Source organism: Hyla sarda, chromosome 7 (genome assembly GCF_029499605.1).
Source record: "Hyla sarda isolate aHylSar1 chromosome 7, aHylSar1.hap1, whole genome shotgun sequence".
Classification (NCBI taxonomy): Eukaryota; Metazoa; Chordata; class Amphibia; order Anura; family Hylidae; genus Hyla; species Hyla sarda.
This window is the reverse complement of record NC_079195.1, coordinates 81885263-81899150: the sequence shown is the minus strand read 5'-3', so window position 1 is coordinate 81899150 and position 13888 is coordinate 81885263. Positions and strand designations below refer to the sequence as shown.

Genomic DNA, 13888 nt, shown 5'->3' with positions numbered 1-13888 from the left:
ACCATACTGTATGAAAAATACTGTGCTTTCTTCTAATAGCACTTATCAAAGTATACAGTAGACCAGAGGTATGTGTGTGGTGGGGATGGGGGAAGTGTTGATGTTTGATAGGCCTGGATTACCCCCAGATTCTCTGTGTCTCTGATTCTCCCGAAATGGCCCCCACCTTTGGATTCCTCTGTATCTGTACCTGTACTTTTGGAATCGACTGTTGCACAAATAGGGCACAGTAAGCAACCTTTTAATTAAAATGGGTACTCTGGCGAAAAACATCTTATCCCCTAACCAAAGGATAGGGCATAAGATGTCTTATCGCGGGGGTCCCACCACTGGGACTCATGCGATCTCTAGGCCGACATTGGCAGTGTCCAGATCATGGAAGCTTGGAGTTTCCATGTTCGTAACGTCATGCCATGCCCCCTCCATTCATGTCTATGGGAGGGGGCGTGGTGGCGAGTATGTAGCCGTCCCGCCTCCTCCCATAGACATGAATAGAGCGGGGTGTGGCAGCTGTAGTCACCAGTCATTCGGCACGGAGTGAACACGACCGGAGTGCCGTGCCGGAGATCACAGGGGTCCATAGCAGCGGGACCCCCGCGATCAGTCATTTTATCCCCATATCCTTTGGAAAGGGGAAAAGATGTTTTTCACCGGAGTACCCCTTTAAGGGCACATAGTATGGCATTTGTATTTCAGGATAAAGAGTGGGGTCTTTTTCATTCAGTGGGCACTATATAAGTAGTGACTGCACAGTGAGATAAGTGTGATATAAGACTGTGCAGAGAGTCATGGCCTGATATCTTCATAGGACCTGGAGTAGATGGAGATGAAAAGAAAGTTAATGAGTCCAATCTGAGAAGATGTGAGTTTCTGAGTGTCATTTTAATTTAGCATATGATAAGTACTATAGCCAAATGGTAGGTAGAAGCAGCACTCCAAGGTAGTTGAAAAAGTAGGTACGTTTCCGCTGGTCAAGTAGAGCCTTTTTCAAGCACGAAAAAGCTTGAAAAAGGCTCTATTGACGAGTGGAAACGTCGCTTGTATCACAGATGTGTGAATTAACACCTACTTTTTCAACTACCTTGGAGTGCCATTTCTACCTACCATTTGGATATTGCTGTTTGGGACCCTGGTCTGGTCCTGGAGCTGAGCACCCACACGGATCTGGAATACACATGAACATGGATCTCCTCCATCTCTACATATACTATGATCAGTACTATAGTTACTGTACTTTACTGGTCTATAATGCTATAATGTTAGGTGGTAGTATTCTTGTTTGAGGTCGGTTCTGGTGATATATATACATACAGTACCAGAACTAATCTTGGTATTTATGTACCAAGATTAGTTCTGGTACTGTATATATATATATATATTTACAAAGGTTAGTACTTTTATGCAATAAGAGTAGTTCTGATGCTGTATTTACGTACCAAGATTAGTTCTGGTACTGTATGTATGTATATATATATATATATATATATATATATATATATATACATATATATATATTTACTAAGGTTAGTTCTTTTCTTGTATTTATGCAATAAGATTAGTTCTAGTGCTGTATTTATATACTGAGGTTAGTTCTGGTATGGTATTTATGCACTAAGATTACTTCTGGTGCTGTATTTATGTTATGAACTATATTCTGGGGCATAAGACTTAATTCTGATGCTGTATCTGTATTTTGGACTTTCGATTTTGGGGGTGGGGGGTGGTAAGGGGTAATGAAATGATGGGAGTTTTGCTGCAGAATCTTTACATGATGCACAACTAAATCTAAATAGGTTGCACATGCTATGGTACCGAATGTTCACATATAGATCCAAAAGTAAAGGATGGGTGTAATAGTGAATAGTGAATGTGGGCAGGCAGGTATGAATTTGTAGGTGGAAAACCAGAAATGTAACTCACTTATAGGAGATCAATATTTGTAGCATATTTCAAATATTTTATATATTTATTTGTTATATCTTAGTTTAACATTTTCCATGGTGCACCTCACCATCGGTGCACCCAAACATATATTTTTATAGTTAAAGTAGGGGACTTTAAATCTCACCCCTGCACCTCTGTCTCCAATCCTCAGACTTCATATCTTAATAAAGAGGTTATCCAGGAATAGAGAAATAGAGCTAATTTCTTCCCAAAACAGCACCACACCTACCCTAAGGTTGTATGTGGTTTTACAACTTAGTCTAGACAACCTTGCACCAATCCAATCACCGCACAGAAGGTTCATTACTTTTTTACTAAAATATTCCTCATTGAAGCGCACAGGCCCATGAGTAAGGAGCGGTGCCCCCAAAATGTTGTAAAAGGAACACTCAGTGTTGTTTAGACTCAACCTGTGAAGCATGTAACATTGGTGTATTGAAAGTATCGCTGAATAAAATAAAAATGATTCTATATAGTGCTTGGGATGTTATGTCTGAACAGTGCCAAGAAAGACAATACCCTTGCTTGAATAAATAACGTTCCTCACTTAAGCAAATATGTTTCAAAGAAGATCACTTAAAAAGCACTGAATAAAAAGTAATGCACTTTTTTAGAGTACAATTGGAGATGTTAGAATGATGCTATACAAAGAGCAAAAATAGTCTTCTGTTATTCATTTGCAGAATTTGAAGATACCAAATGCAGTACCATTACATGTGCCTCATAACAGTTCCTTTTCAACTTCAGGCACTTCAGACAGGATATATGGAAATAATCTGCATTAGGATGACGCAAGAGCAAAAAAAGAAGCCAGCGTCTCATGACGTACGAAATGTGGACAGAGCAGTAAAACCAAGCCTCAAGTATCTTCAAGGACCAGAGAAGCATTGTTACAGTATAAGGAGGAAAAACAAGTGCAATTACCTCTGGTTAATGTTTGTAATTGTAATCACAGGCTAATTGTGCCTTGTCAAGATACTAAATTGCTGTGCTCTAAAATTATAAGAAGCTGATATTCCTATTCTATTATTATAAGATGATATTCCTTCACATACGACACAGAAACCAAACTTCATAAGACAGGTAGCCTCTGAGCGATGGAAGAAAATGTCTTATGTAATAAGTTTTTTTTTTTTTAACCACTTGCTGACCCATTGACTTTAAAAGTCTGGGCGGTTGGCAATTAACCCAGCATGCCGCTATAGTGGAGAGTTGGCTGTCAGTGACAGTCGAGCTCTTCAGAGAGAAGGCGGTGACAGTGTATTAATGTCTCTGCCTTCCCAATCAGTGTATACATATTACATATCACTCAAGTTAAAATTGTAGGGTTTGTCATTAATTTATCAAATTTGCCTTCTCCTGATATTCCTGCTCCTTTCCCGCCCTGTTGTTGACAGCTTGTTGCCTAGGTTACAGACCACTGTTCCACTCTAGAAGAGGTGGTTGGGCTGGTGTGTGTTTGTGTGTGTGTACATATATCTATCTAATATCTATCTATATACAGTATCTCACGTAAGTAAGTACACCCTTCACATTTTTGTAAATATTTTATTATATCTTTTCATGTGACAGCACTGAAGAAATAGCTGTCCCCTTAAATTATCTCAACACACAGCCATTGTGTCTTGCCTACAGTCAAGTATGGTGGTGGGAGTGTCATGGTCTTGGCCTGCATGAGTGCTGCTGGCACTGGGAGCTACAGTTCACTGAGGGAACCATGAATGCCAACATGTGCTGTGACATACCGAAGCAGAGCATGATCCCTTCCCTTCGGAGACTGGATTACAAGGAAGTATTCCAACATGATAACAACCCCAAACACACCTCCAAGACAATCGCTGTTTTGCTAAAGAAGCTGAGATGATGGGCTGGTCAAGAATGTCTCCAGACCTTAACCCTATTGAGTATCTGTGGGACATCCTCAAATTGAAGGTATAGGAGTGCAAGGTCTCTAACATCCACCAGCCCAGTGATGTCATCATGGAGGAGTGGAAGAGGACACCACTTACAACCTGTGAAGCTCTGGTGAACTTCATGCCTGGCTTGGAGTTCACCAGACAGTGCTGAAAATATTAACAATTTGGGTTCAATTTAGACAATTCCACTTAAGGGTCTACTCACTTTTTATTTTTTATTTGCTTTATTGAAAAGTGAAAAAAAATAACAAAAACAAATGTCATACAATGATGTTTACAGTACAACAATATCCCAAACTGGGGACAAAATAAACAATCACAATAAAAAAAGAACCAAAAGGAATCCTAAATATAATATATATATATATATATATATATATAGAGAGAGAGAGAGAGAGAGAGAGAGAGAGAGAGAGAGAGAGAGAGAGGTCTCCACATTGTAGAAAGAGTCATTAAGGCAGTATTTATTCAGGCGTAGGGTACATCAATACAGGTCTATAATAGCAGTTGGGATAGGACGACAAGTGGAGATCATAAAACACACAGCAAGAGATACAAATGATCAAGTTTTTAAGAACTAATATGTGATGTGAATGTATACAACGGAGAGTGGAATAGGAGCTGAGAGTTGCACCTTAGAATACAAGTGTGTCAAGAAAATCCCACGTTATCGGACAAACTGAGCTATCAGGGCGTCCCGAGTGTTTCTAAATGCAGGGACTGTGTATTGGGTCAAGAAGGAAGAACACCACATACCCCATACTTTATCGAACTTGCCAGGACACCCCCTGTGTTAAAAAATCAGTTGTTCATAGGGAATAGTAGCATTCACCATACGTCTCGATCCAGACATAGTAGGGGGCCTGGTATCCATCCATCCCATAGCAATCATTTTCCTAGCAAGGAAAAGGGATTCTCTCAGGAAGGTACATACATGATGAGTCCAGTCTTCCTCAGACAGAATCCCAAACAGACATACCATTGGTTGTAGGGGAACAAGTATAGAGAGTGATGTAGACAACAAGGAGATAACATCTTGCCAAAATGTAGCAACATAAGGGCAATCCCACATTAGGTGCCAGAAATCTGCACGAGGGGCATGGCATCTATGGCAATTATCACCGGGCATCCTACACATATGGTGTAACCTGAGGGGTGTTAGATAACTAGCATGAATGATATACAGCTGTTAGGGAGGGCAGATGGGACCTCATGTAGTCCCTGGATGCCAGAGGCATGTTGTTGTGCTTTGTGGTGATCAAATGTGTATACAACACAGAAATGAGCCACCTAGGGCCCTGAGATCTTAGCACTCCAATCAAAGGGTATTCCGAGATGGAGGGACCTGGTGGAGGAAAGTGACTAGCAAGGGCATGTCGCATTTGTAAATACTTAAAAAAAGATGTTCTAGGGAGGTCAAACTCATCTTGTAGCTCATAGAGCGAGTTCAAATGGAAAACATTGTGCTCCTTCCAGAATTGGGGGTCCAGATCTAAGGACAGATGGGGGAAACCTATATTGTCCCAGAGTGGCAAGTCCGCCATGATGTCTGACAATGAATAAATGGAGGCATGTTGTATAATATACAGGCATGTGGGCAGTATTATCATTTTAATTTGGTTGATCCTACCAGGAACAGACAAAGGGAGAGAGCTTCAGACCTTGAATTTTTCTTTAACAAGAGTTAGAAGAGGGGAAACATTTAAGGAGAAATCCTTACTAGAGTCGCTATGTATTACCATCCCCAGGTATTTAAAGCTATCCACCACCTTTAGGCCACAGACAGTAGCAGGCCACGGGGCGGGCGAGAGCGGGAGAAAGACTGATTTAGACCAATTTATGCAGAGACCAAAGAAGTCACCAGATATATCTAGCATAGATATAACCTGAGGCAGAGTCATACGGGGGTCCCTAAGAAATAAAATAAGGCCCATTTTATCCTCCCTATCCCCCACAACTATGCCTGGAATCAGAGCGTCCTGTCTTAAATGGATAGCCAGGGGCTCCACCACCACCGCAAAGAAGAGCGGAGACAGAGGGCACCCCTGTCTAGTGCCCTGCCCAAGGGAAAAGGAAGGAGAGTAAGTCCCATTTACCAATTCCTGGGCTGTAGGTGCAGAGTAAAGAATAGAAATCCAACGCATGAAGACCTCACAGAAACCGAAGTGCCTCAATGCGGACATGACATTCGGCCATTTAACAAAGTCAAATGCCTTTGCCGCATCTAGTGAGACCAAGGCCCAGTCCCCAACCGATGACAGAACCCAGCTGCACAATTGTTTGGGTGTGTCTAATGTTATCAGTGGTCGTCTGATCTGGCATAGATCCGGATTAGTCGGCATGGATGATAGAGAGTATAACTTTACTAAGTCTATTTGCTAGGATTTTTGTCAGAATTTTGTAATCCATGTTCAGAAGTGAAATTGGGAGGTAGGAGCTGCAATCTAATGGATCTTTATCAGGTTTCAACAAGACCACAATAGTGGCCTCATAGAGGGACCTAGGCAAGGTTCCAGACCGAAAGGACTCTCTGAACATGAACTGCAAGGGGGGGTAAAAGATGAGGTAAGTAAGTAAGATAAACCTCCAGAGGTAGGCAATCTTGGCCAGAAGCCTTTCCCTTCGCCATATCCAGGAGGGCCTCCTCAATCTCCTCCACCATAATTTCTCCATCTAAAAGTTCCCTATCATCAGCGGATAAGGACGGAAATTGAATTCCATTCATATATAATTCCAGGTCCTCGGTGCTGTAACAGGCCCTCGATTCATATAAATCGCTATTAACACCTCTCCCATGTCTGAGCGAATAATCAGAATAGGGGGGCGAGGCCCCATTCTGTCTAACTATGTGAGCCAGTAATTTCCCTGACTGATTCCCATTCTCAAAGTAAAATTTTTGGTAAAAAAGAGTTTTCTGTTCATCTTCTCATTTAAGTGTTGCATATAAAGTCTACCCATTGACAACCAAGCCTCCCTATTGGCCTCCGAGGAGTCAGCTACATATCTAGCCTCTAGTTCTAAACATCTGGATGACAGGTCCTCCTCCGTGCGAGAGGATTCCCATTTTGAATAGGAGATGCTAGACTTAAGGCAGCCTCTTAAATAAGCGTTTCCCACAATACACCCTGGTCCCCATAGTCTACATGTGCTTCCAAAAAAGCCTGCAATTGATCTGGGATTCTGTCTACCAGTCCCAGTAGTTTCAGCCAAAAGGGGTGCACCTTCCACCTATGGGGGGCATTTATGGACGCAAGGGCTAGTTTAACAATCACCGGGAGTGATCTGAAATCACTCTAGGTTTATAAGCTATCTTTGACACAATATTCAAAAGTAGCGGGTTCCCAAATACTAAATCTATGCGGGAGAGGGAGTAGCGCCCTAGTGTAAAACAGGAGTACGTACGACTATGGGGGAAGTGCACTCGATAAACATCTACCCATCCCAGTTCAGACATCAATGAGGTCAAGGTAGAAGACAATGAAGGTGGAGTCCCCGCCCCGTTTCCATGACGATCTATATCATTCTGGGGCACCATGTTGAAATCACCAAAACACATACATTTAGCTGCCGGATAAGTAGCTGCAAATACCGCTGCCCGATGGATAACATCCAAAGAAGCAGGGGGGGGGGGGGGGGTTACAGATGCCCATAAGAACAAACGGGTCATTGTTGACCCCTTAACGACCAAGGACGTATATTTACATCCTTGGCCGGCTCCCGTGATATAATGCGGGGTCACGCGTCATATCGGGTCGGTCCCTGCATGTATCTGATGCCGGGACCCGTGGCTAATCGTGGTGCCGCGCGCTATTAACCCTTTAGACACGGCGTTCAAAGTTGAACGCCGCATCTAAACCGAAAGCTGCCCGGCTGCTCAGCGGGGCTGATCGGGACAACCGCAGTGAAAATGCGGTGTCCCGATCAGCTGGGACACGAGCGGAGGTCCTCTTACCTGCCTCCGGCATGTCCCCTCGGCGATTGATCGCTCCAAGCCTGAGATTCAGGCTTGAGCAATCGACCGCTGATAACTCTGATCATTGCAAAGCTATGGCTTTGCAGTGAACAGTGCTGGCAATCAGTGAGTGCAGTGTTATAGGTCCCTATGGGAGCTATAACACTGCAAAAAACAAAGTGTAAAAAAAGTTAATAAATGTGATTTAACCCTTTCCTTAATAAAAGTTCAAATCACCCCCCTTTTCCCATAAAAAAACAAAACACAATGTAAATAAAAATAAATATAAACATATGTGGTATCGCCGCATGCGTAAATGTCTGAACTATAAAAATATATAATTAATTAAACTTCACGGTCAATGGCGTACGCGCAAAAAAATTCCAAAGTCCAAAATAACGTATTTTTTATCGCTTTTTAGATCATGAAAAAAATTAATAAAAAGCGATCAAAAAGTCCGATCAATACAAACTTCAGATCACGGCGCAAAAAATGAGTCCTCATACTGCCCCATATGTGGAAAAATAAAAAAGTTATAGGGCTCAGAAGATGACAATTTTAAACATATACATTTTCCTGCATGTGGTTATGATTTTTTACAGAAGTACAACAAAATCCAACCTATATAAGTAGGGTATCATTTTAATTGTATGGACCTACAGAATAAATATATGGTGTCATTTTTACTGAAAAATGTACTGCGTAGAAACGGAAGCCCCCAAAAATTACAAAATGGCGTTTTTTCTTCAATTTCGTCGCACAATGATTTCTTTTCCGTTTCGCCGTAGATTTTTGGGTAAAATGACTGATTTCACTGCAAAGTAGAATTGGTGACGCAAAAAATAAGCCATCATATGGATTTTTAGGTGCAAAATTGAAAGGGTTATGATTTTTAAAAGGTGTGGAGGAAAAAACGAAAGTGCAAAAACGGAAAAACCTGTGGTCCTTAAGGGGTTAATGTAAGCATGGACAAAAATATACTTGCCATGAGGGTCTATAATTGTAATAACCGGTTCCCATCTCAACTAGCGGTGTACCAAAAAGGAAACACCTCGGGAAAAGGAAGTGTGGAAACAGTGAGCCTGCCACTGCACCCACAGTTTATGAAGCAAGTGGCACCGCTCCCTCACCAGATGTGTCTCCTGCAAGCACACAATTTGGGGGTTAAATTTTCGAACGTGTGAAAAAATCAGGACCCGTTTCTTAGGAGCACCCATTCCCTGCACATTCCATGACATTAAGGTACATTCATCCATCATTCATATATTGCTTGTATTTGGCCATCACAAAGAAGGGCAGAGTAGACCATAATAGACCTCCATTACTAATTCTGAAATACGCTCTACCCCAGATAACAAGGCTTGAAAACACAGTCGGATAGACCAATAGGCCCTGTCGCCCAATCAGTACAGAGGGGGACCCCGTAAACATTGGAAACAAACAGTAAAATGGCATAATAAACAGTAAACTTCCTATAGAAGCACTTGTATCCAAAAGGAGAACAAGTGAAAGTGGCTCTAGTATGGGGTAGAGCCCGTGATGTCATATATGTAAAGTATCCAACTGCTGCCCCTCATCACCTATTAAGAATAGAGCAAACGGGGGAGAAAGATGGATAGGCACAAGTTATCCCAAGCAGTAATAGGGAACCAACTAAAGTTAAACGGCAAGCAGTCCTGTTCAGTAAGTCCAGGGCACTCATCTAATAGGGCACTCAGCCAGAAGACAGCACCTGTAAGGCAAGCAGGTTAATCAGGGAAATGGGGGGGGGGGGGGGATAAAGGGGGACAAAATGAGAGGGAAGAATGGAAAATTGAGGGGGCGAAAGAAAGGCAGGAAAAGGAAAAAGAAAATGAGGAGTAGGGAAAGAAGGGAAAGGGCCAGGAGGAGAAAAGAAAGGGAGGAGGGTGAAAGGGGAGGGAGGGAAATTAATGAGGAGGAGAGGAGAGAGGAGAGGGGAGAAGGAAAGAGGGGGAGGGAGGGGAAAGGGGAAAAGATTGGGACAAAGCCCACTAAAAGGGAGGAAGAGGAGAACCCAAAGAACTCATAGAGGCAAAGGAAAGAGAAAGAAAGGAGAAGGAGGGAGGGGAGGCATGGTAAAAACAGCAAAGAAATGAAGGACCAGAAGGGAAAAGATGCCACAAAGGAGGTCTGAAAGAAAGGCCACCCGCAAGGTCTTAGGCGACGGCCAGAAGGGACAAGTCCACATGTCAGAGAGGTGAAGGTCGTCTCTGCTTCCGTACCCCGTCGTCCGCCTCAGCAGGAGAATTAAAGAATATGGCTCTGTCACCATCCACAACACGCAGGCGGGCCGGATAGGCCATGGAGTAGGCAATATTAAGGTCCCTCAGTCTCGCCTTCACAGCCGTACAGGTAGCTCTGCGCTTCTGCAAATCAGTTGAAAAATCCGGGAACAGGGAAACTTTGGCATTATCAAAAGTAATGTCCCGAAGCTTTCTGGCCAAGGGTAATATCAGGTCCCGATCGTTACAATTAAGAATCCGGGCTAGGAGGGGTCTTGGGGGTGCTCCAGGATGGGGGCCCAGGCAACAGTGAAGGCCACCGACAGTGGTGCATTAGGGAATAAGTCACGGAACCACCTTTCCACAAATGCCATGGGTGTCTGATCCTCTGCCCGCTCCAGCAGTCCGATGATCCGGACATTATTCCGTCTCAGTCTATTTTCTAAATCATCATTTTTTTTGGCGACAGTGTTCTAGCTGGGACTCCAGTGCCGAGATTGCATTGGGCTGGGGAACTATAGTGTCTTCCAAGGTAGATACTGGCCCTCCGCCTCAGTAATATGGCCCTGCAGAGTCTGCATGTCCTGCTGCAACAGCCTGACATCTATTTTCACCTCCTCCATCTTACCAGTCAGGGTAGTTTGGCACGACGTGATGTCAGTGAGAAGCTGAGCCGTGACTTGCTTCAGCGTGAGGTCTGGAGCGGGTTCCGGTGCCGACATCGCCTGCACCCAGAGGCCACAGCATTCTTGCCAGGTTCTCCTCCCTCCACAGGGCCGCGGGCGCCATCTTGGCTGGCATCTCACGCAAAGTCCCAGAGACGCTCTATAGCGGAGTGGTCCCAGTTACGGATCTGGCCGGTCCTGCTGGGCTCAGACCGTGAGCTACTCCAACATGCGACCGCTCAGCGCTCAGGTCAGGCCACGCCCCCCAGGTCTACTCACTTTTCTTGCCAAGATTTAGCCATTAATGGCTGTGTGTTAAGATATTTTGAGGGGACACAAACCATAAGGTGATTTTAGTACATACTTGCCAAACAGTAATGGACATGCTTAGGAAGGATTTGTGCTTGTCTTGGAGATAAATGTTGTGAGATTACCATAATGCTGTGGCTATCTTTTTGTAAAATGGCTATTTCCTGTTAGAGTTCCCTACCTCCAACTACAAGTCCTATGATTCCTTGTTTTTAACTGTGAGGGGACTTTTCTCCGTCCCACACATCAGCCACCTCACCCACTGAAGCACACCTGAGTTGCCTTCAATGCAATACACCAGTTTTTTCTAATCAGAGTGACTCCAGCTGTTGCAAAACTGCAATTCCACTGCAGAATGATCTCCTTCCCACCCAGTAATCGCTCCACCCATTGAAGCAGACAGGCTCATTAACTGACTAGTGATGTAATGTCTCAGGCCGCACTACAACCTGGGAAAACCTGAGACAACACTCATTTTGTAAGCTGTTAAAAAACATTGGGGCAAAGATCACATAAGAATTGCAAGACCACATCATAAGAACAGACACTATATTATGAACTACACTAACATTACAGACCCTGTAGCATAGTGAAATTAAAGAAAATACTGGAATTCCCCTTTAAACGCAAGGTGCACATTCACTACTTTACATTGTAGAATGCAATTTCTTCAGTGTTTTTACATGAAAAGATAGAATAAAATATTTACAAAACTGTGAGGGGTGGACTTACTTATGGGTGATACTATGTATACACTGCTCAAAAAAATAAAGGGAACACTAAGATAGCACAGCCTAGATCTGAATGAATGAACTAATCATATGAAATACTTTCGTCTTTACATAGTTGAATGTGCTGACAACAACATCACACAAAAATTATTAATGGAAATCAAATTTATCAACCCATGGAGGTCTGGATATGGAGTCACACTCAAAATCAAAGTGGAAAACCACACTACAGGCTGATCCAACTTTGATGTAATGTCCTTAAAACAACATGAGGCTCAGTAGTGTGTGTGGTCTCCACGTGCCCGTATGACCTTCCTACAATGCCTGGGCATACTCCTGATGAGTCTGTTGGTGGAAGAAGCAAGACATGATGTCCCAGATGTGCTCAATCGGATTCAGGTCTGGGGAACGGGCGGGCCAGTCCATAGCATCAAACCCTTCCTCTTGCAGGAACTGCTGACACACTCCAGCCACATGAGGTCTAGCATTGTCCTGCATTAGGAGGAACCCAGGGCCAACCACACATGCATATGGTCTCACAAGGGGTCTGAGGATCCCATCTCGGTACCTAATGGCAGTCAGGCTACCTCTGGCAAGCACATGGAGGGCTGTGCGGCCCCCAAAAGAAATGCCACCCCACACCATTACTGACCCACTGCCAAACCAGTCATGCTGGAGGATGTTGCAGGCAGCAGAACGTTCTCCACAGTGTCTCCAGACTCTGTCACATCTGTCACATGTGCTCAGTGTGAACCTGCTTTCATCTGTGAAGAGCACAGGGCGCCAGTGGCGAATTTGTCAATCTTGGTGTTCTCTGGCAAATGCCAAACGTCCAGCACGGTGTTGGGCTGTAAGCACTACCCCCACCTGTGGACATCAGGCCCTCATACCACCCTCATGGAGTCTGTTTCTGACCGTTTGAGTGGACACATGCACATTTGTGGCCTGCTGGAGGTCATTTTGCAGGGCTCTGGCAGTGCTCCTCCTGCTTCTCCTTGCATAACTGCGGAGATAGTGGTCCTGCTGCTGGGTTGTTGCCCTCCTACGGCCTCCTCCACATCTCCTGATGTACTGACATGTCTCTTGGTATGGTTGAGACGGAAATACCCCTTTAACCTCTTAAGGACCCAGGGCGTACCTTTATGCCAGTGGGAATTCCAGTCCCCACAGCGCGCCAAGCGGGGACCGGACCAGGATGCCTGCTGAAATCATCCAGCAGGCACCCCGTGCAAACCCCTGGGGGATCAATTCAGATCTGCAATATGCGGTGATTCCGGGTCAATCGGGTCCCCGGTGACCCGGAAAAAAGGGTGATAGTGCCGTCTGAGATGGCACCTAGCAACCTTTAGCAGCAGAAGTGAGGTGGCACTGGTGCCACCTCACGATCGTCCTGATTCGTCGGTCGTCCTGATCGTCCTGATACATCTGCTGTGGGGGTGTCCTTAACAGCACCTGCTTTGACCCCATTCTGGAGGGCCAGAGCGGGTATCGGGAATCCTCACCTGCACCTGGGGCCCCCCGATCCCCGGCATCGATGGCGGGATCGGGGCCCCAGGAGCGGAGACAGCAGCGTCGGCGTCAGGCAAGATCCGGTAGAGCAGCAGCAGGAAGTAGGGCCAAGCCTCCTGCTGTTGCCTAGCAACAACTCCCAGCATGCAGAAAAGGTCATGCTGTGAGTTGTTGTTATGCAACAGCAGAAGGCACAACTACAACTCCCAGCATGTCCTTTGGTAGTTTGTGCATGCTGGGGGTTGTAGTTATGCAACAACTGGAGGCACATCTTTTTCTATTAAAAAGTTTTCCTTCAGCTGTTGCATAACTACAACCCCCAGCATGCACGGACAGCCAAAGGGCATGCTGGAAGTTGTAGTAGTATGCCTCCAGCTGTTACATAACTACAACTCCCAGCATGCACTTTGGCTGTCACTGCATTCTGAGAGTTGTAGTTTTTGCAACAGCTGAAGGCACACTGGTTGCAAAACACTAAGAGTTTGTTACCTAACTCAGTTTTTCGCAACCAGTGTGCTTTCAGCTGTTGCAAACTACAACTCCAGCATGCACTGATAGACCGTACATGATGGGAGTTGTAGTTTTGCAACAGCTGGAGGCACACTGGTTGCAAAACACT

General features: G+C 44.5%; 1 protein-coding gene across 2 annotated transcripts in view; it reads left to right on the top strand.

The window, feature by feature from the left end:
- ZNF365 (zinc finger protein 365) overlaps positions 1-2925 on the top strand; it is a 77174-nt gene extending 74249 nt beyond the window's left edge. For both annotated transcript variants that reach the window (XM_056529833.1, XM_056529832.1), the window contains exon 6: positions 2692-2925. In XM_056529833.1, coding sequence (XP_056385808.1) covers positions 2692-2904 — 213 coding nt within the window. In that variant the 3' untranslated portion in view covers positions 2905-2925. The remainder of the gene's footprint in view (positions 1-2691) is intronic.
- Positions 2926-13888: the final 10963 nt, after the last annotated feature.